Source organism: Mus caroli, unplaced genomic scaffold, assembly GCF_978045245.1.
Source record: "Mus caroli unplaced genomic scaffold, Mus_caroli_1 scaffold_3, whole genome shotgun sequence".
NCBI lineage: Eukaryota > Metazoa > Chordata > Mammalia > Rodentia > Muridae > Mus > Mus caroli.
This window is the reverse complement of record NW_028227258.1, coordinates 147,016,291-147,039,607: the sequence shown is the minus strand read 5'-3', so window position 1 is coordinate 147,039,607 and position 23,317 is coordinate 147,016,291. Positions and strand designations below refer to the sequence as shown.

General features: G+C 37.7%; 1 protein-coding gene and 1 long non-coding RNA gene across 2 annotated transcripts in view; one reads left to right on the top strand and one right to left on the bottom strand.

Annotated features, from left to right (window-relative positions):
• The window catches only part of Lrrcc1 (leucine rich repeat and coiled-coil centrosomal protein 1), a 34,571-nt gene extending 27,488 nt beyond the window's left edge, over window positions 1-7,083 (top strand). The window contains 5 exon segments of the mRNA XM_021158214.2: window positions 902-1,110; window positions 1,202-1,339; window positions 1,737-1,872; window positions 4,512-4,628; window positions 4,630-7,083. Of these exon segments, the coding sequence (XP_021013873.2) occupies window positions 902-1,110; window positions 1,202-1,339; window positions 1,737-1,872; window positions 4,512-4,628; window positions 4,630-4,659 (630 nt within the window). The 3' untranslated portion in view covers window positions 4,660-7,083.
• LOC115030617 (uncharacterized) lies at window positions 2,735-6,661 on the bottom strand. Its single transcript, XR_003836205.2, has 3 exons — window positions 6,573-6,661; window positions 4,072-4,234; window positions 2,735-3,287 (listed from the first exon to the last, which is right to left on the bottom strand). It is a non-coding gene; the product is annotated as an uncharacterized LOC115030617 (long non-coding RNA).
• Window positions 7,084-23,317: the final 16,234 nt, after the last annotated feature.

Here is a 23,317-nt window from a genome sequence, read left to right as displayed (position 1 = left end):
CTCTTTCATAGGTTTTCTAACTCCAGGGTAGTTTTCCTTTGTGATTTCTTTATTGTTTCTAGTTCCATTTTTAGATCCTGAAAGGTTTTGTTCATTTCGTTCACCTGTTTGATTGTGTTTTCCTATAAGGGATTTTTGTTTCCTCTTTAAGGGCTTCTACCCTTTTACCTTGTGTTCTCCTGTATTTCTTTAAGGGAGTTTTTTTTTTTTTTTTCCTTCTTAAAGTTCTCTGTCATCATCATGAGAAATGATTTTAGATCCGAATACTGCTTTTCAGGTGTGATGGTGTATCCAGGACTTGCTATGGTGGGAGAATTGGGTTCTGATGATGCCAAGTAACCTTGGTTTCTGTTGCTTATGTTCTTAAGATTGCCTCCCGCCATCTGGTTATCTCTAGTGCTACCTGCCCTGGCTATGTCTGACTGGAGCCTGCCCTTCCTTTGATCCTGGTTGTGTCAGAACTCCTCAGAGTCAAGCTGTCTCTGTGATTCTGTGATCCTGTGATCCTGAGATCCTGGGTGTATCTGAGCTCCTGAGAGTCAAGCTGCCTCTGGGACCCTGAAATCCTGGTGTGATCAAGCTCCTGTGATCCTGTGATCCTGTGATCCTGGGCATGTTAGAGTGCCTCGGAGTGGAGCTTCCTCTGTGTGTTGTAGGACTCGCTGCAGAGTTTACATCCAAGATCTGGTCAGGGCACCAGCCCAGACAGACTGTAAGGAACTCATGCCACTGGTCTGACAGACCCTTCCTGCATGCCTGGGTCCCACTGGTCCCAGTTACTCCCTGTGTTGGGACAGATGTTGTGTTTTCCTCACCTTTTATCCTATGATCCCATTTCCTTTTAGATCTTAACTCATACCTATATGCAATGTCTAAAATAAAGTACTGTGTTTTTTTTAAGAGTTTACAAGAAAAAGATGGGCAAATCAAATTGCTACAAGAACAGATCGCTCTCATAGAAAAATGTTCTCAAGAGCAACTTAATGAAAAGTCTTCACAACTAGATTCTATAGTTGAGAAACTAGAGAGACACAATGAGAGAAAGGAAAAATTAAAGCAACAGTTGAAAGCAAAGGAATTAGAACTTGAAGAAATCCGAAAAGCTTACAGGTATTATACAGTACTTGCCAGTGAGAAAAAGGTTTACATGAAGGATTTCATGTTCCTCACTTAATTATAAAGTTATTTCTTGTCTTTTTAGCACACTAAATAAGAAATGGCATGATAAAGGAGAACTACTCTCTCATCTTGAAATGCAAGTAAAAGAAGTAAAAGAAAAATTTGAAGACAAGGAAAGGAAACTGAAAGCAGAGAGAGACAAAAGTCTTGAGCTACAAAAGTAAGCATTAAGTTATGGAGACTGTGGAATCCCTTTAAACACATATACTACACTGGAATGCGTGAAATATATGTAAGGAAAGAAGAAGATGCCAAAGATATGGAGGGCATAATTCATTAAGAAAGTCATTTCCACTATACCTCTAAAATAAAGAAGTTACGAGTTCTCCCCTGATAGTTAGATATGAATATAAGTGTGTTTCTTGTCTTAGACTAGTACCTGAAACATTGAGTTCCCGTGAGAGATAGGTAATGGACTTTAGTTGATAAGTTTTGATTTCAAAATGCAGAGTGGTATTAGTAACAGAGCCTGCAGACAGCTTCGTACTAGGAAGCCCTCTTCATCTCTGTGGGACCATATGCAGAGGAGTTATTTTCTCCTCTTTGTCTTTTTAAAGGGATGCAATGGAAAAGCTTCAGAACATGGATGATGCCTTTAGAAGACAAGTGGATGAGATTGTGGAAGCGCACCAAGCTGAAATAATGCAGCTAGCAAATGAGAAGCAGAAATATATTGACTGTGCAAATTTAAAGGTACAGTAAGCTAAGATTTATTTTAATAATGTTAAATTATTATTGCTAAACAAATTAGATTTTTGGAAACTAAAAGAGAAAAGGCTGAACATTTTGATGACATAACCTTTAAAGAACATGTTGCCAAAGTTATGAATCTAGGCAAAATGTCCGTCATTAACAGGTAATAACTCCAGGGAACTGAGTAGTAAGTTAAATCTCTGCTGTCACCACTCTATCATCTTAGCAGTTTCCCGTGCACATCCTTTGGTCACAGGCAAAGGGAAAATGGAAGTGCCATCTACCACTGCCTTAGAAAGTTCCCGGTGGCCACTTCCCTGTTCTCACATTAGGGTTTAAGCAATCAGGTTGGTCAGCTGGATGAGTTTCTGATGCTTCTGAGGCAAACATCATGGGCTTTAACCTCATGAAGATAATGGGTCCCAGCAAGGTGTTTTAACAATCACTCAAATATTCTGATATGATCACTTTTTTGAGATCCACTAGATTCAAAAATACTTAAGAACTTTTCATCAATTTTCAAGTGGTAATGAAAAAGCAAACAAAAAGAACTAAGGTGTGTAAGATTCAGAAATAAGCAACCAAAAAGCATTGAAGAACAGAGAGCAAATAGTGCATGAGTATTCCGTAACCTCAGTTCCCAGGAGGAGACTGGGCTAAACAGAAAGACGGCTCCAAAAAAGGGGGGAGACGGGACTGAAAAGATGGCTCAGCTGTTATGAGCACTGAGCTCTTTATGAGGCCCAGAGTTTAGATCCTAGCACCCATGTGACAAGCCAGGTCGCTGCACTCTGTAAATGCCTATAACTAGATCTGAAGGATCCAGTGCTATATTTTGAACTCCACACACATTCACAAACGTGCATACAGACAATACTGACACATAAGAAAGTTTAGATACAGGGAAAGAGTCATTGTCAGAATATGCTTAAGGTAGAATTACCCTTAGGACTCTTCAAGGAAAGAGAACAGTCTTATTTAATCCATTGTTAGGAGCATAATGACCATGTTATTTCACTTGCTGTCAGTGATGATTTCAGGTATTTTATTTAACATGATACAAAGGTACTGTGGGCAATACCAAATAAAACATGAATTGGGCTTTTGACTGAAAGTACTGAGTATAATGTTGGACCTCCTACCAACATGATTTGGTAAAGAGTTAAAGAAATAATTTCTTATGTTGTTTTTGAGAGATAGGAAACTTAGTAGAGTCTTCCTACCTGAGCTTTATCACACGTTCACATTTGTGTTATATTAGAAGTTACAAGCCTTTCTTTTCAGGATGGTCCTGAGAAACTCCCTGGTGCCGCACAAGTCTGTTTCATGATGTAATAAGTTCTTGAGAATTCTTAAGTCCAAAGGCCTTGCTCCTGATTGTCCTGAAGATCGAAAGCATTGCTGTTCCCAAGCCTCTGAGATGAACAGAAAGGACATGGATGCTAAATTCTACCTGATTCTGATAGAGCTGGATTCACCGATTGGTTCCTTATTATAAGCTTAAGTGGGTCTTTCATCCCACTGCAAATATGAGTCTTCCTCATCCTCTGCTCTGATGGCATAAATTTGCCTTGTATACTAAAACAATAAAATCACTTTAAATTTTTAAAAAATGTTAGAAAAATAGAACTAGAGCTTAAAAATAATAATCAGGCATAGGAAGTATACAGATCTTGAGGCATCACACCTAGGTAACAATTTAAAGTAGGAGAAGTTGGGGCTGGAGAGTTAGCTCAGCCTTTAAGAGCACTAGTCACTCGTGAAGAGGACCTAAGTTCTATCACCAGCATCCACATGGCAGATCATAGCCATCTTTAACTCTAGTCCCAAGAGATCCAATGCCCTTTTCTGACTTTCACGGGTCCTAAGCATGCTTTTGGAAAACATGCATATATGTCGGCAAAACACTCTTACACATAAAATAATAAAATCTTAAAAAAAATAAAAATAAGTAAATTAGGAAAACTCATTTTCTAAGAAAAAAAAAGAAATTTTTAGATCTATGTTAAGGGAATGTAGTAGCAGAAAAAGAAAAAGCAGAATGTAGAGCAGAAAAGTCACGGTAGCTGTATCTGTCACACATGTTGAGCTAAATAGAAGAAAGCTTCAAGCAAAGGTCTGTAGTATGCAGTAGACAGATCTTGGGGGAATCTGGGCTAAGAATGAAAGGTAAAATTATGTCTCAAAGAGACAACCCACCAGAACTTGCAGAGATGCTGGAGGGACCACATTGAAAAGACTGCTTTGGGAAGAAGTTCTGTGAGTTCCAAGTCTTTAAGGCTGGGGGGTTTAGGTTAAACTCAGCATTGATGACTGCTCAGGACAATGGGATGATGGAATCCGAAAACAAGGTTTCTGTTCTCTGTAAAATAGGAATTTCACATTTTCAAAACTCAAAATGCAGTTAAAATACATTATTTTATCCTTTGCAGGAGAATCTTATGAGGACTAAATAGGTAATACACATGAAAGTACTTTATATAGCTTTCCATTTTATCATTGGAAAAAAACTTGCATCTTACTAACATCATTTAATGAATCACAACGTATAGAGTACATAAAATACATCGTTGACTTTTCAAAATGCACTTAAAAATATTTTTAGAAAATTAAAATGTAAAATGTATACATTGGTTTAGGTTCAACAAGTTGAAGACGAAATGCGAGGACTTCTGGATGAAACATGCAAGAACAAAAAAATGATGGAAGAAAAAATTAAGCAACTTGCTTGTGCTATAAGTGAGATACAGAAAGAAATGTGATGTTGGAGGGAACAAGTTTAGTTGAAACGGACCAACAGACCTATTGTCAAAATGATTAAACACTGCAACAGTAGTGACTGCTGTGACTGTGAAATGTCTCTTTCTACACATTTCATTATGAATAGATTTTAAGAGACTTGATGAAATATTGTATATGTGGTGTTTTTATAATAAAGCATTAATTATGTTTATTAGATGGAGCTATCATAATAACTAGACATAAAGCACTTTTCTTGTCTCTGTGCTATACCTTGTTGATAATTACACACTTACTTGCAGAATGTTACAATTTGACCAAAGGAAAGATACAAAAATAATCATTGTTGAGCTTGTGCTAATGTAGAACTAGTTGTATTTACAGGTTATCCATTAGTTGATGTGACTCCCTTCTTTTAAAGTGTCTTTAAGATGTAGAGAAAAAATATTGTAAGTCTATAGGATAATCAAAAATGTGTTCTCATTCAGAAAGCTTTAGCTATCTCCACATGACTCAGTTTCATCTTTTCTGGTGCATTTGTTCATTAAAGGTGAAATTTGTAGTTTTATAAATATTGTCTGATCTAGAAGAGCACAGCAGTCCCACTGTCATTCACAGTGTCACTCATTGCGTGAGGAGACTTCTGACTCTGCAACTGGAAACACTCATTTCACTTCCTGTCTAGTCTCATATTGCTAATTCAATGTCATCACCACTTACGTTGGTAAATGTATGTCCTTACCTTGTCCTGTATATCTGAGAGGAAGAAAATATAACACATTCAAAACTAATATCATTAATAAGCTAAATTTTAAAAAGTAAATAGAACCCAAATAACATTTAAATATCCCTGAAGAGAAGGTCTTATGGTGGTGTTATATCTGAGCTGCATGCTTCAGTCAAGTGGTAGCTGGCAGTCTAATTCCTACCTGAACTGGTCAGTGCCTGCCTGACACTTCCAGGTTCATGCATCCATAAGTTTTCTGTCTGATGGTAAGCATGGAATTGAGTTAGCACAGATTTGTGAACACAGATGTTGTATACAGAGGATGTTTCAGGAAGGCTGTGGACTTTTTGGTGTTCTCTATAGAGGCAAACATTCCATGAATGCTTGCTTAATTATTACCACATTGACAGAGGAGCACTGGGCTCCCCTATCTGTGAGATGGAGAAATAGAATGCTGAAGTTCACAATAGGAGGATAGGTTGTGGTATGATTGTGATTGGATTGGTGTGTGTGTGTGTGTGTGTGTGTGTAGTTTTTTTGTTGTTTTGTGGTTTTGTTTTTAGCAGAGGCAGGAGGAATCAGATAATCCATACATTCACTGAAATACCAGTTTTATGAATCATTCAGTTTTCTGAATCTGGGGGATTCTTCAAGAATTCCCTATCCAGCAACTTACCTTCAGATATAAATTCTTGACTTAAAAGCACCTCAGCTTAATGACCTTAGAACTTACTTACTATGACATGAACTTGGGTTCTAATATGTACTTACATCCCAATTTGGAAGTTATTCATACAACTAACCAAATTCCCAAAATCAGGATCCCCTCCCCAAGACCGCTGAACTTCTCCTGAGCTGTGATACTAGATTCAGAGGGCTAGTTGGGTACTTTGAGTAATAACTAGAAAAGATAATCTACTGTTATCCAATGGAATCCCAATACATTTGTGCATGGGGCAGGATCCTGAATGTTTTCAAGGATAACAGATAAACTCTTCACATCTTTGTCAAGGTGTCTGGAAATACAGAGCACTGCTCCCAACTCTAGTCGTTTTATGTATAACTTCTGTGGCTATTGACACATATCTGTAGGTTAGTATTACTACAAGCCATTTAAACATTCCTGTGACAAATAATAGAGAAATGTACATGTAGTAGGGTAAAAGTAAAGTTGCCAAAACTGGTAATGGTTGAGTTGCCAGACTGATAGCTATGGCTAACTCCTGTGGCTTACCATTTATGTTAGAAGCAGATGTGGAAGAGTGGGACTCATAGGGTAGTCCTAATTATCTCTTGTTCCACCTGCTGGAAGTTTTCTTCTGCTTTCCATACTGTTAGGGACAAGAGATAGGTTTCAATGGCATCAGCTTCAGTAAGGGACCACAATCTGGTTTTCCATTTTATCCACAAGAATAGACTTTTGGGCTGCTGGAGTTTAAGTAGAAGTTTCCACTATATTTTTTTATATCTTATTATTATCTTATTTTCTGTATATGAATGTTTAACCTGCATATATGTCTGTATACCACGTGTGGCTGGTACCCATAGAGACCAGAAAATGATACTACATGCCCTAGACTCAGGATTGCAAATAGTTGTGAGCTGCCATGTGGGTGGTAGAAACTAAACCTAGGAACTCTAGAAGAGCAGCCAGTGAGTGCTCTTATCTCCATCTCTCCAACCCCTCCATTATATTTTTGTTGAATTTGTTTTCTTCTAATAAACTTACATTTCTTATGTTTCAATATGCATCATTTCTATGTATGAATATGATTTAAGTCTTCATTTATCAAATAAGTACTAGGATAGTGAAGGTGAAGATTAAAATTCTCATTGGTGAGATGGTTCAGCTAGTAGTAAAGACACTTGCTGCTAACTTGAGTACCTGAGTTTGACCCCTGGGTTCACATGGTGGAAGAAAATTAACTCCCACAAATTGTCCTCTGATCTCACACATGTGTGAACACACAAATATAACACAATTTTAAAGCCTTCAGTACCACAACAGAGAAAGAAAGAGAAAAAGGAAGGAAGGGAGACAAAGAATAAAAGAAAAAAGGTGATCCAGGAATGAAATTACCTAAACCATTAAAATTAAGATACGAAAGAAAGAATTGAAGACACAAGAAGATCAAAAGATTTAAAGGATTGGAGGAACTAATACTATGAAAATGACTATACTATCAAAAGCAGTATATAGATTTAATACCACCCCCATCAAAATCCCATTGACATTCTTTACAGAACTAGAAACAGCCGTAAAATTCACATGGAATCACAAAAGCCTCTGAATAGTTAAAGCAGTCCTTTTCAGAAACAATGTAAAATGAACAATACTTTATCTCCACCTACACAATAAAGCCCAGTAACAAAACCTCATAACGTTGACATAAACATGTAGAACCTACGGAATAGGCCAGAGGACTCAGAAGTAAATCCACAGAGCTAGAGTCACCTAACATTTGATAAAGCTCTCAAAAATGAACATTAGAGAAGCATCAGCCCCTTTTACAAATGATAGTGGGGAAATTTGGCTTACAAATGTAGATGAAAGAAGGGCAATATCAACTACCTTCCACAAAATCAGGGCAAAAATGGATCAAGACCTGAATGTAAGATCTGCACCATTGAAACTTGCAGAAGAAAACATAGCTAATGCATCTCAAAGTATGAATACATGCAAGCATTTTCTGAGAGACTCTAATAGCACAAGTAATAACTTAAGATTTATTAAAAATAAGAATTGCATGAAATTAAGTTTCTGTACAGCCAAAGAAATAACTGAGGGAGTGAGAAGATACCTTACCAAATGGGAAAACAGAAGCTTTGTCAACTAAATATTAAGCAGGGGATTAAATTGAAAGGTACATGAAGAACAATGAAAGTTTAGCACCAAAAAATTCAAGTCATTTAACCAAAAAATAGGTTAAATTGTCAATATGTACCTGAAAATGTGTCCAACATCCTTCACCATCAAGGAAATACAAATTAAAACTGCTTTGCTAGTCCATACCACCCCAGTCAGAATGCTGACCTCAATAAAATAAATGGTGGCTGGGCAGTGGTGGTCCACACCTCTGATCTTGAGGTCAGCCTGATCTACAATGCAACAGCCAGGGCTACACAGAGAAACCTTGTCTAAAAATTAAAAAAAAATATATATATATATATATAGATAGATAGATATATATATATGGAGGAAAAACGCGGACGGAAGAGAAAGAATGAGAAAGGAAAAGAAAAACTGCTGGTAAGGATGTGGAGAAGAGGAAAATGTTGAGGAGTCTTTATCAGTAATTGGAAGTGTCACTTCATGCCAAGCACTTTGGGAATCAAGCATGGAGGTATACCTGCCATAGAATGCAGCTGTACACTCCTAGATATATACCCAGAGGACTCTAATTGAGCATACTGTACAGGTGATTATCAGTATTAGTCACTACAACTGTGAAATTGATAGATGAAGGGATAAAGAAAATGTACATAAACACAGTGGAATTTTATGCAGATGTAAAGAAAGAAAAATCACATCTGTATGGAATTAGAATCAATGCTAAGCAAAATAAGCAGATTCAAAGAAAAATACATTTCTTCTCAAATGCAGAACTTAAATTTAAAATGGTGCATACGTGCATGTATGTGCATGCATGTACATTTGTAAGTCATAATCAAGTCGGGGGTAATGAAGAAGAGACCTTAAGGGGGCAGGAAATAGAGTAATGGAATCCATATAATAGGAAAGCAGAAGGACTAAAGGGAAGAAACAGCTGTAGAAGGGGAGGCCACAAGGAGAACCAGTGAAGAGGATAATAAATGAAAACAGAATAGTGATATCTACATGTGAGGATATCTTGATGAAAACCATTGCTATGAGTGCTACTTTGAAAAAAAAAAAATGTCAAAATGGAAAACATTCTCAGTTCCACTCTTCCAGAGGGGGAAAAATTAGTTACATACTATGTATGCTCTTTTTGTAAGTAGCTTTGAAAAGGCAAAACAGAAGAGTATAAGACTAAAAATCATTCCACTACACATTCCATGTGTAAATACAGTCTGTACCTCCTGTTTGTAATTATTGGATATAGACTTTCAAAGGCCTTTGCATCATCTGTGATGAGTGCTATGAGCAGGAGCATTTAATCATAAGAGGATTAACTATCCTTGAAACATCTTTTTCAGAGCGGCCAGGGACTAAACCGCCAATCAAAGAAAACACATGATGGGACTCATGACTCTAGCTGCATATGCAGCAGAGGATGGCCTTCTTGGTCATCAATGGGAGGAGAGGCCCTTGGTCCTGTGAAGGCTCTATGCCCCAGTGTAGGGGAATGCCAGGGCCAGGAAGTGGGAGTGTGTGGGTTGGTGAGCAGAGGGAGGGGAGAAGGGATAGAGGGTTTTTGGAGGGGAAACTAGGAAAGGGGATAACATTTGAAATGTAAATAAAGAAAATATCTAGTAAAGAGAGAGAGAGAGAGAGAGAGAGAGAGAGAGAGAGAGAGAGAGAGAGAAGGTTAAAAAAAGAAAGGAAACATCTTTTAACCTAGAAAATGCAGAAGGTAAGTGTTTGTATGCTGCAAGCATTTGAAGGAAAAATAGCCACTCTTGAATTTAGAAGTGTGGCAACAAAGAGTTATTATATAGAAGCTTTTGATGGACCATTAGCTCAAGGGAGATCTAACCTTTGAACGTTGATATCATCTATAATCATTGAATAAGATGATTTATTGAAACTCACTCAGGTATGCTTGAAGACATGACTCAGTATTAGGGCACTTATTTAGCGTTCACGGGGCTCTGGGTTCAATCCTTAGTACATCTTCCCCTGCAGATGGGAGAGTGGCAAGGAGGAAGAGGAGGAGTGGAGGAGGAGGAGGTGGAGGGAGAGGAGGAGGAGGAGGGAGAGGAGGAGAAGAAGAAGAAGAAGAAGAAGAAGAAGAAGAAGAAGAAGAAGAAGAAGAAGAAGAAGAAGAAGAAGAAGAAGAAGAAAGAGAGAAAGAGAGAAAGAAAGAAAGAAAGAAAGAAAGAAAGAAAGAAAGAAAGAAAGAAAGAAAGAAAGAAGAAAGAAAAAAGAAAGAAGGAAAGAAAGAGTACTGCCATCATCAAATAAAAACTTATTTTCTTAACTATTTACTATATTATAACACAATACACATTTTTAATTTATCCTGTGTATATGCAAATGGTGTATGTGATGTTCCACAAATGTCACATACTATAACATAGCTGTGAACTAACAAATTATTCTTTATTACAAAATACTTGCAACTCATTCCTCAACCCAGTCCTGGATTACATAGTCCTTTTCTAAAATGTACGAAAAATTACTAAGTACTATTACAACAAATCACAGTATTTGTCCAAACAAATCTATAGTGATTAACCTAAATTTATTAAAAGATTGCTGGAATGTATTCTACAGGTCAATGAAATACAGGTTAGTTCCATTGTACTAGCAAGTGCACAAACATCTGACTTGAAGCTTGCCAACTAGTTTGAACACTGACTTGAGGTAAAGATCTGTGAGGCCTTTCTCCAAAAAAGAACACATAAGTATGTAGCAAGTTCATTCTTTTTTGAGAACTGTCTCCTTTATAGCCAGAAAAAAAAAAAAAAAAAAAAGATGGAAATGAGAGTCAGCCTGAAACTGGAAGCATATCTGTTAAGTGAACAGTAGGCAATGGTAACCAGTAGTAGCATCTTAAAGGTCTTTTTGTATTCTGGTTTTTAAATATGGCATTATGAGCAGAAATTTCAAAAAGGTCCAGCAATATTAGATTTTTCACCATCAATCTCATTTTCAGCAATGTTTGGGGAAAAAGAAACATCATTATTTTTCACTTTACTGTTCATTATTCACAGGGTGACTATGCACGTGACGACTGAGACTGAAAAACACCACCCTCCAGGTCATGTTCTCATCTCAGTTGCGGATGTGCTTCTGAGAGCTTGGACTAAAGCACCGACATTTATTGTTCTGTGTTTGGTTATGCTGATGACAGTTGCACAGCTCTATATATTACAACCCACAAAGACTGAATTGTATTGTGTACAAATTTTACATCTATGAAATGTTTTTACAACAAATAAAAGAATAAAGGCAAAAGTCTACATTTATAACAGTTTTCTCTCTGAAATTAGGAAAACAATAGTGTAATTTTACTTTGAATATCTGGCAACAAAACAAAAAGATTTTGATGCCTAATTGAAATGTTTGCTAATTTGTTAATACATTTATAGTTGAGACCCAGAAAATTTAAACAAATGAATATTCTATTCTAAAAACCACAATTACCAATCAAAATTTTAGAGTTGATAGTCATATTTCTCTTTTTAAAATATCTATACTATTACATTAAAATGTGTTTACAAAATTACTCAGAAAATTGTAGGAAAAAATGTAGAAAAAATTAAAATTGTATGGATGCTTCCTCAAAACTAATGTTTTGAAACTCTAATGCACCCCCCAACCTCCAGCCCTCTCCTCCCTTATGATAGTTGGAGATGCTTTATGAGATCATTACCACAAGCTGTCATCATGAGAGTGAAGTTTTCATGGTGGCATATTCAAAGCTATTCACTAGCCACTCAAAGACAAAGTGTAAAAATCTACCTGCCAGCCAAAGGTTCCTAACCAAAACTGTGAGAATATTTTCAGTTTAAATAACCAGTTTCTGATGTAGTATGGTAACATGAGCTAAATAAGACACACAAAAATGTCTTAGAAATAGTAATAATTTTATTTCACGTCAATTTCTGACCTAGTATATATAGCAGAATGTTCCTTAATTAAAATCTCAAGAAACAAAACACATACAAACACATATACACACAAAACCACCAACAATCACTTCAATGAAATAGCAGGAATTAACAATCTTTGGTCCTGGACATTTTTCAATAACAATGGACTCAATTCCCCAATAAAAAGACACAGAATAACAGAATGGATGCAAAAACAAAATCCATCCTGCATACAAGAAACATACATCTACAAGAAAGATAGACATTACCTTAGAGTAAAAGGGTAGAAAAAATTTTTCCAAGAAAAATGGCCCCAAGGAATTTGCTGGTGTAGCTGTTCTAATATCTATCAAAATAGACTTCAAACCAAAGTTAATCAAAAGAAATACAGAATGACACTTAATACTCAGCAAAGGAGACATCCACCAAGATGCCATTTCATTTCTCAACATCTCTGTCCCAAATGCAAGAGCACTCACATTTGTAAAAGAAACATTACTAAAGCTTAAGTCACACATCAACCCTCACTCATTGATAGTAGGGGACCTCAATTCCCACCCTCACCAATGGATAGGTAATGCAGGCATAAACTAAACAGAGAAATAATAGAGCTATTATGTTATTAACCAAATGGTCTTAACAGATATGTGCAGAATCCAAGCAAAATAATATACCTTTTCAACACCTCATGGAATGTTCTCCAACATTGAACAGTTACTTGGTCACAAAGCAAGTGTCAACAGATAAAAGAAAATTGAAATAACCTTCTGCAAAAGGTTTAATCAAACCAGATTAAAGGTGGATTTCAGCAAGGACAGAAATAACAGAAAGCCTACAAACTCATGGAAAGTGAACTCTATACTGAATGACCACTAGCTTGCTAGAATTCAATGAAAATGAATTCACGACTACCCAAGTTCGTAGACATAATGAAAGCTGTGCTAAGAGAAAAGTTCATAGTACTACTTGCCTTCATAAAGAAACTGCAGATATCTTATACTAACAACAGCACACCTGAAAGCTCTTGAACAAAAAGAAACACCTAAGAGGAGTAGAAGGCAGGAAATAATAAAAACAGGGCTGAAATCAATAAAATAGAAACAAAGAGAACATTATGAACAATCAATGAAACAAAGAATTGGTTCTTTAAGAAAATCATCAACAAAGACAAACCCTTATCCTAACTAAAGGCAAAGAAAGAATACCCAAATTAAAATCAGAAACAAAAAGGGGGACATAACACCAGACACCAAGGTAATCCAAAAAATCATTAGGTCCTACTTCAAAAACCTGTATTCCACAAAATTGGAAAAATCTCGAAGAAATGGACAGTTTTCTCAATGGATATCACTTACCAAAGTTAAATCAAGATCAGATAACTTAAATCAAGATCAAATAGACTTATAACTTCCAAGGAAATAGAAGCAGACTTTAAAAGCTCTCAACCAATAAAGGCACGGGGCCAGAACATTTTCGCCCAGAATTCTATCAGAGTTTCAAAGAAAAGCTAACACCAATACTCCTGAAGTTATCCCACAAAATAAAAACAGAAGAAATATAGACGCCTGACTCGCCAGCAAGAAGGACACCACAACAGGATTTTTCTGCACACATTTATTGGGAGAGCTTGATAGCAAAAGCAAAAGACCCTGAGCCCAAAAACCAGTGCTGCTTATAAAGGCCTAGGATAGGCGTGTCTACGCCGGATTGGTTATGCTTTCAGTACCTCATTTACATGCCTCAGGCCAAGCAGTGACTTGGCAAAAAAATCTACTGCACATGCGCACATTGGTTGTTTACCCATATTCATGGGAGTCGACTTATTGAAACCAGCGCCATCTTGTACTGGCATTTATTGGCTTCCCACAAAGAATCATTGCCAAATTAATTTTATGAGGTCATAGTCACCCTGACACCTAATCCATACAAAGACTTAACAAAGGGAATTATACAGCCATTTCCTCATGAAGACTGATGTAAAAATACTCAAAAAAAAAAAAAAAAAAAAAAAAAAAAGAAAAACAAAACAAAACAAAAAACAAAACAAAAATCCAGGGCTGGCACTGACAGCTCTTCCAGAGGTCCTGAGTTCAATTCCCAGCAGCCACATGGTGGCTCACAACCATATGGATTAGAGTCCGATGCCCTCTTCTGGTGTGACTGAAGATAGCTACAGTGTACACATACACATAAAATAAATTTTAAATAAAAAACAAAACAAACAACAACAACAAAAAACAATCCAATCATGGTAGTACATGCCTTTGGCAGAGGCAGGCAGATCTCTGAAAGTACTATCCTGTTCTACAAAGTGAGTCCAGGGTAGACAGGGCTCTGTTATACCAAAAAAATGCTGTCTTAAAAAAAAAAAAATCCAAGAACACATCAAAAAGATCATTCATCATGATCAAATTGGATTCATCCCAGACACACAGGAAACATTCAACACATGAAAATAAGTCAGTGTAATCAATTCACCATATAAACCAACTGAAAGAAAAACATATGATCATCTCATTAGACACTGAAAAAAATTTGACAAATTCAACACCCCTTCATGATAAAAGCCTTGGGGAGGTCAGGGATATAAAGGTCACACCCAAACATAACAAAGGCAATTTACAGCAAGTCTATAGATAGCATGAAATCAAATGGAGAGAAACTCAAAGCAATTCCACTACTATGAGGGACAAGACAAGGCTGCCTACTCTCTATATGTATTCAATATTGTAATTGAAGTTCTAGATAGAGCAATAAGAAAACTAAATGCAATCAAGGGGATTCAAATTGGAAAGTGTTGCTATTCGCATATGATAATACGTTATACATAAGAGACCCCAAACATTTTATCCGACAATTCCTTCAGCTGATAAACACCGTCAGCAAAGTGGCTGGATACAAAACTAACTTTAAAAAAAAAAAAAAAAAAAAAAAAAAAAACGCTCTTCCGGTCAGAAAAGCACCGGGGTAGCTAGGGCGCAGGGTCAGCTGACACTCGCCAGCTACCCACAACACCGGCCACAGGATCTTAAGACTTCTGGTGAGTGGAACACAGCTTCTGCTCCAATCCAATTGCACGCGGGACCTGAGACTGCATTAGTTAGGGAAGCAGAAACCGGCCTGAGTAGGGCCACAGGCCTCATCCAGCCGGATCAGCACCGGGGCAGCTAGAGCGCAGGGTCGGCTGACACCCGCCAGCTACCCACGACCCCCGCCACAGGATTTTGAGACTGCTGGTGAGTGGAACACAGCTTCTGCTCCAGTCCAATCACGCGGGACCTGAGACTGCTTTGGTTGGAGAGGGAGAAATCTGGCCTACATAGGGCCACAAGCCTCTTCCGGTCAGAAAAGCACCGGGGTAGCTAGGGTGCAGGGTCGGCTGACACTCGCCAGCTACCCACAACACCCGCCACAGGATTTTGAGACTGCTGGTGAGTGGAACACAGCTTCTGATCCAATCTTTAAACAGTGACAACGACAACAACTAACCCCAGAGATTACCAGATGGCGAAAGGTAAACATAATAATCTTACTAACAGAAACCAAGACCACTCACCATCATCAGAACCCAGCACTCCCACTTCGCCCAGTCCAGGGACCCCAACACACCGGAAAAGCTAGACACGGATCTAAAAGCATATCTCCTGATGATGGTAGAGGACTTCAAGAAGGACTTTAATAACACACTTAAAGAAATACAAAGGAACACTGGTAAACAGGTAGAAGACAATAAAGAGGAAGCACAAAAATCCCTTAAAGAATTGCAGGAGAACACTGCTAAAGAGTTACAAATCCTTAAAGAAAAACAGGATAACATAATCAAACAGGTAGAAGTCCTTACAGAAAAACAGGAAAACACATCCAAACAGATGATGGAAATGAACAAAACCATATTAGACCTAAAAAGGGAAGTAGACACAATAAAGAAAACCCAAAATGAGGCAACACTAGAGATAGAAACCCTAGGAAAGAAATCTGGAACCATAGATACGAGCATCAGCAACAGAATACAAGAGATGGAAGAGAGAATCTCAGGTGCAGAAGATTCCATAGAGAACATCGGCACAACAATCAAGGAAAATGTAAAATGCAAAAAGATCCTAACTCAAAACATCCAAGAAATACAGGACACAATGAGAAGACCAAACCAAAAGATAATAGGAGTGGATGAAAATGAAGATTTTCAACTCAAAGGACCAGCAAACATCTTCAACAAAATTATAGAAGAAAACTTCCCAAATCTAAAGAAAGAGACGCCCATGAACATACAAGAAGCCTACAGAACTCCAAATAGGCTAGACCAGAAAAGAAATACCTCCCGACACATAATAATCAGAACAACAAATGCTCTAAATAAAGACAGAATACTAAAAGCAGTAAGAGAAAAAGGCCAAGTAACATATAAAGGCAAGCCTATCAGAATTACACCAGATTTTTCACCAGAGACTATGAAAGCCAGAAGATCCTGGACGGATGTTATACAGACACTAAAAGAACACAAACTCCAGCCCAGGCTACTATACCCAGCCAAACTCTCAATTAACATAGATGGAGAAACCAAAGTATTCCACGACAAAACCAAATTCACACATTATCTCTCCACGAATCCAGCCCGTCAAAGGATAATAACGGAAAAAAACCAATACAACCACGCCCTAGAAACAACAAGAAGGTAATCCCTCAACAAACCTAAAAGAAGACAGCCACAAGAACAGAATGCCAACTTTAACAACAAAAATAACAGGAAACAACAATTACTTTTCCTTAATATCTCTTAATATCAATGGACTCAACTCCCCGATAAAAAGACATAGACTAACAAACTGGCTACACAAACAAGACCCAACATTTTCCTGCTTACAGGAAACTAATCTCAGAGAAAAAGATAGACACTACCTCAGAATGAAAGGCTGGAAAACAATTTTCCAAGCAAATGGTATAAAGAAACAAGCTGGAGTAGCCATTCTAATATCTGATAAGATTGACTTCCAACCCAAAGTCATTAAAAAAGACAGGGAGGGACACTTCATACTCATCAAAGGTAATATCCTCCAAGAGGAACTATCAATCCTGAATATCTATGCTCCAAATACAAAGGCAGCCACATTCATTAAAGAAACTTTAGTAAATCTCAAAGGACACATTGCACCTCATACAATAATAGTGGGAGACTTCAACAAACCACTTTCACCAATGGACAGATCATGGAAACAGAAACTAAACAGGGACACAGTGAAACTAACAGAAATTATGAATCAAATGGATCTGGCAGATATCTACAGAACATTCTATCCTAAAACAAAAGGATATACCTTCTTTTCAGCACCTCATGGTACCTTCTCCAAAATTGACCACATAATTGGTCACAAAACAGGCCTCAACAGATAAAAAAATATTGAAATTGTCCCATGCATCCTATCAGATCACCATGGACTAAGGCTGATCTTCAATAACAAAATAAATAATAGAAAGCCAACCTTCACGTGGAAACTGAACAACACTCTTCTCAATGATACCTTGGTCAAGGAAGGAATAAAGAAAGAAATTAAGGACGTTTTAGAGTTCAATGAAAATGAAGCCACAACATACCCAAACTTATGGGACGCATTTCTAAGAGGAAAACTCATAGCTCTGATTGCCTCCACAAGGAAACTAGAGAGAGCACACATTAGCAGCTTGACAACATTCCTAAAAGCACTAGAACAAAAGGAAGCAAATTCACCCAAGAGGAGTAGACGGAAGGAAATAATCAAACTCAGGGGTGAAATCAACCAAGTGGAAACAAGAAGAACTATTCAAAGAATCAACCAATCAAGGAGCTGGTTCTTTGAGAAAATCAACAAGATAGATAAACCCTTAGCCAGACTCACTAGAGGGCACAGGGAAAGCATCCTAATTAACAAAATCAGAAATGAAAAAGGAGACATAATAACAGATCCTGAAGACATCCAAAACACCATCAGATCCTTCTACCAAAGGCTATACTCAACAAAACTGGAGAACCTGGATGAAATGGAGAAGTTCCTAGACAGATACCAGGTACCAAAGTTGAATCAAGATCAGGTTAATGATCTAAACAGCCCTATATCCCCCAAAGAAATAGAAGCAGTCATTAATAGTCTCCCAACTAAAAAAAGCCCAGGACCAGATGGGTTTAGTTCAGAGTTCTATCAGACCTTCAAAGAAGATCTAATCCCAGTTCTTCACAAACTATTCCACAAAATAGAAACAGAAGGTACTCTACCCAACTCATTCTATGAAGCCACAATTACTCTGATACCTAAACCACAAAAAGACCCAACAAAGATAGAAAACTTCAGACCAATATCCCTTATGAATATTGATGCAAAAATCCTCAATAAAGTTCTTGCTAACGAAATCCAAGAACACATCAAAACAATCATCCATCCTGACCAAGTAGGTTTCATCCCAGGGATGCAGGGATGGTTCAATATACGGAAATCCATCAACGTAATCCAGTATATAAACAAACTCAAAGACAAAAACCACATGGTCATCTCGTTAGATGGGTAAAAAGCATTTGACAAGATCCAACACCCATTCATGATAAAAGTCTTGGAAAGATCAGGAATTCAAGGCCCATACCTAAACATGATAAAAGCAATCTACAGCAAACCAGTAGCCAACATCAAAGTAAATGGTGAGAAGCTTGAAGCAATCCCTCTAAAATCAGGGACTAGACAAGGCTGTCCACTTTCTCCATACCTATTCAACATTGTACTTGAAGTCCTAGCCAGAGCAATTCGACAACAAAAGGAGATCAAAGGGATACAAATTGGAAAAGATGAAGTCAAAATATCACTCTTTGCAGATGATATGATAGTATATATAAGTGACCCTAAAAATTCCACCAGAGAACTCCTAAGCCTGATAAACAGCTTCGGTGAAGTAGCTGGATATAAAATTAACTCAAACAAATCAATAGCCTTTCTCTACACAAAGAATAAAGAGGCTGAGAAAGAAATTAGGGAAACAACACCCTTCTCAATAGTCACAAATAATATAAAATATCTTGGCGTGACTCTAACTAAGGAAGTGAAAGATCTGTATAAGAAAAACTTCAAGTCTCTGAAGAAAGAAATTATAGAAGATCTCAGAAGATGGAAAGATCTCCCATGCTCATGGATTGGCAGGATCAACATTGTAAAAATGGCTATCTTGCCAAAAGCAATCTACAGATTCAATGCAATCCCCATCAAAATTCCAAATCAATTCTTCAAAGAACTAGAAAGTGCAATCTGCAAATTCATCTGGAATAACAAAAAACCTAGGATAGCAAAAACTCTTCTCAAGGATAAAAGAACCTCTGGTGGAATCACCATGCCAGACCTAAAGCTCTACTACAGAGCAATTGTGATAAAAACTGCATGGTACTGGTATAGTGACAGACAAATAGACCAATAGAATAGAATTGAAGACCCACACACCTACGGTCACTTGATCTTCGACAAGGGAGCTAAAAACATCCAGTGGAAGAAAGACAGCATTTTCAACAAATGGTGCTGGCACAACTGGTTGTTAACATGTAGAAGAATGCGAATCGATCCATTCCTATCTCCTTGTACTAAGGTCAAGTCTAAGTGGATCAAGGAACTTCACATAAAACCAGAGACACTGAAACTTATAGAGGAGAAAGTGGGGAAAAGCCTTGAAGATATGGGCACAGGGGAAAAATTCCTGAATAGAACAGTAATGGCTTGTGCTGTAAGATCGAGAATTGACAAGTGGGACCTCATGAAACTACAAAGCTTCTGCAAGGCTAAAGACACCATCAATAAGACAAAAAAACCAGCAACAGTTTGGTCAAGGATCTTCACCTATCCTAAATCAGATAAGGGACTAATATCCAATATATATAAAGAACTCAAGAAGGTGGACTCCAGAAAGTCAAATAACCCCATTAAAAAATGGGGCTCAGAACTGAACAAAGAATTCTCACCTGAGGAATACCGAATGGCAGAGAAGCACCTGAAAAAATGACCAACATCCTTATCATCAGGGAAATGCAAATCAAAACAACCCTGAGATTCCACCTCACACCAGTCAGAATGGCTAAGATCAAAAATTCAGGTGACAGCAGATGCTGGCGTGGATGTGGAGAAAGAGGAACACTCCTCCATTGTTGGTGGGACTGCAAGCTTGTACAACCACTCTGGAAATCAGTCTGGCGGTTCCTCAGAAAATTGGACATAGTACTACCGGAGGATCCAGCAATACCTCTCCTGGGCATATATCCAGAAGATGTCCCAACCGGTAAAAAGGACACATGCTCCACTATGTTCATAGCAGCCCTATTTATAATAGCCAGAAGCTGGAAAGAACCCAGATGTCCCTCAACAGAGGAATGGATACAGAAATTATGGTACATTTACACAATGGAGTACTACTCAGCTATTAAAAAGAATGAATTTATGAAATTCCTAGCCAAATGGATGGACCTGGAGGGCATCATCTTGAGTGAAGTAACACAATCACAAAAGAACTCACACAATATGTATTCACTGATAAGTGGATATTAGCCCAAAACTTAGGATACCCAAGATATAAGATACAATTTGCTAAACGCATGAAACTCAAGAAGAATGAAGACCAAAGTGTGGAAACTGTGCACCTTCTTAGAATTGGGAACAAAACACCCAGGGAAGGAGTTACAGAGACAAAGTTCGTAGCTGTGATGAAAGGATGGACCATTTAGAGACTGCCGTATCCAGGGATCCATCCCATAATCAGCTTCTAAACGCTGACACCATTGCATACACTAGCAAGATTTTGCTGAAAGGACCCAAATATAGCTGTCTCTTGTGAGACTATGCCGGGGCCTAGCAAACACAGGAGTGGATGTTCACAGTCAGCTATTGGATGTATCACAGGGCTCCCAATGGAGAAGCTAGAGAAAGTACCCAAGGAGCTAAAGGGATCTGCAACCCTATTGTTGGAACAACATGATGTACTAACCAGAACCCCGGAGCTCTTGTCTCTAGCTGCATATGTATCGAAAGATGGCCTAGTCGGCCATCAATGGAAAGAGAGGCCCATTGGACTTGCAAACTTTATATGCCCCAATATAGGGGAATGCCAGGGCCAAAAGAATGGGAATGGGTGGGTAGGGAAGTGGGGGGCGCTATGGGGGACTTTTGGGATAGCATTGGAAATGTAATTGAGGAAAATATGTAATAAAAATATTAAAAAAAACAATCAATAGCCTTCTTATATACAAATGACAAAAGAGATTGAGACAGAAATCAAGGAAACAATATACTTCACAATAGCCACAAATATTAAAAAATATGTTGGGTAACTCTAACCAAACAAGAGTAAGACCAAAATGATAAAAACTTCAAGTATTTAATGACGGAAGTTAAAGATTTCAGAAGATGGAAAGATCTACCATGTTCCTGAATCAGTAGAGTGAACATAATGAAAATGTGCACTAAGATTAAAATTCCAATAGAGTTCTGTTCAGACCTTGAAAGAACAATGTTCAACTTCATATGGGGGAAAAAAAAACCCAGGATAGCTAAACCAATCCTCTACAATAAAAGACCATCTAGAGGTATCACTATCACCGTTTCAAGCAGTATTACAGAACAATAATAATAAAAATTGTATGGTCTAGGCATAAAAATAGACACATTGATTAATGGAATTGAAGACTGAGAAGTAAATCCATACACCTATGTAATCTGATTTTTGACAAAGAAGCCAGAAATATAAATGGAAAAAAGAAAGCATTTTCAACAAATGGTGCTGGTCTACCTGGATGACTACATGTAGAAGAATAAAAACAGATTCTTATCTATTACCCTGAACAAAATCAAGTCCAAGTGGATCAAAGACCTCAACATGAAACCAGACACACTGAATCTAATAAAAGAGAAAATGAGGAATAGCCTTGAAAGCATAGGCATAGAAGACAACTTGCGGAATAGGACACTAGTAGCACATGCACTAAAATCAACAATGATAAATGGGACCTCATGAAACCGAAAAGTTTCTATAAGGCAAAGGACGCCATTAATAGGAGAAAACAAACAAACAAACAACCCAGCAGCCTACAGGATGGGAAAAGATCTTCACCAACTCCACATCTGGCAGAGGGCTAATATCCAAAATACATAAAGGACTCCAGAAATCAGACATCAACAAATTAAATAATCCTATTAAAATGGTGTAAAGATCCAAACAGAGAATTCTCAACAAAAGGATTTCAAATGGCCAAGAAACACTTAAGGAAATGGTCAACATCCTTAGCCATCAGGAGAAATACAAATTAGAACGACTTTGAAATTCCATCTTACAACTGTCAAATGGCTAAGATCAAAAACACAAGTGACAAATTCTGCTGGGGAGTGGGGTGTGGAACAATGAAAACACACCTCTATTGCTGCTTGGGAGGGCAAACTAGTACAGGCTCTTTGGAAATCAATATAGTGGTTTCTCAAAAGATGGGGACTCAATCTACCTCAAGACCCAGCTATACCACTCTTGGGCATATACCCAAAGGATGCTACATATTATTACAAGGACATTTGTTCACCAATGTTCACAGCAGCTTTATTCATAATAGCCGGAAACGGGAAACAACCTACATTTCCCTCAACCGAACAATGGATTTAAAGATGAAATAAGTGGTACATTATCCCAATGTAGCATTTCTCGGTTGTTTTAAAAAATGACATCATGAAATATGCTGGTAAATTGATGGAGCTCACAAACCTCATCCTGAGTGAAGTAATCCAAACTCAGAAAGATAAACGTGGTGCACACTCACTTATAAGTGGATCTTAGCTGTAAGCATCACGCTACAATCCCCAGACCCAGAGACACTAAGTAACAAGACGGGCTAAAAAGAGTATCTCTCGGGAAAGGGTCAGTGGAATAGAATTTGCAGGTGGACTGGGGGCAGATGGGGATTTTAAGTGTTGCAGCTCTGAAGGAAAATGCTTCCCCTGCAGAAGTTTTGCTCCAGACGCCTGGAACATTTTTGGTTTAAAGTTGTTTTCAGGATTTACTAGTTAATGCTGTCAGTTTCTCCTCGCTTTTTTTTTTTTTTCTTCTTCTTCTTCTACTGTTAATTTGGGCATTCTTGCATGAAGGATATGTCTTCATTAATTCCTGCCAAATGAAGTTTTTAGTTACCTACTACTTGTTAAGTGTGAAGGATATTCAACAGGTGCGAATACCAAGTTGTTTAAGGTTTTGGGTTTTTTTTTTTTT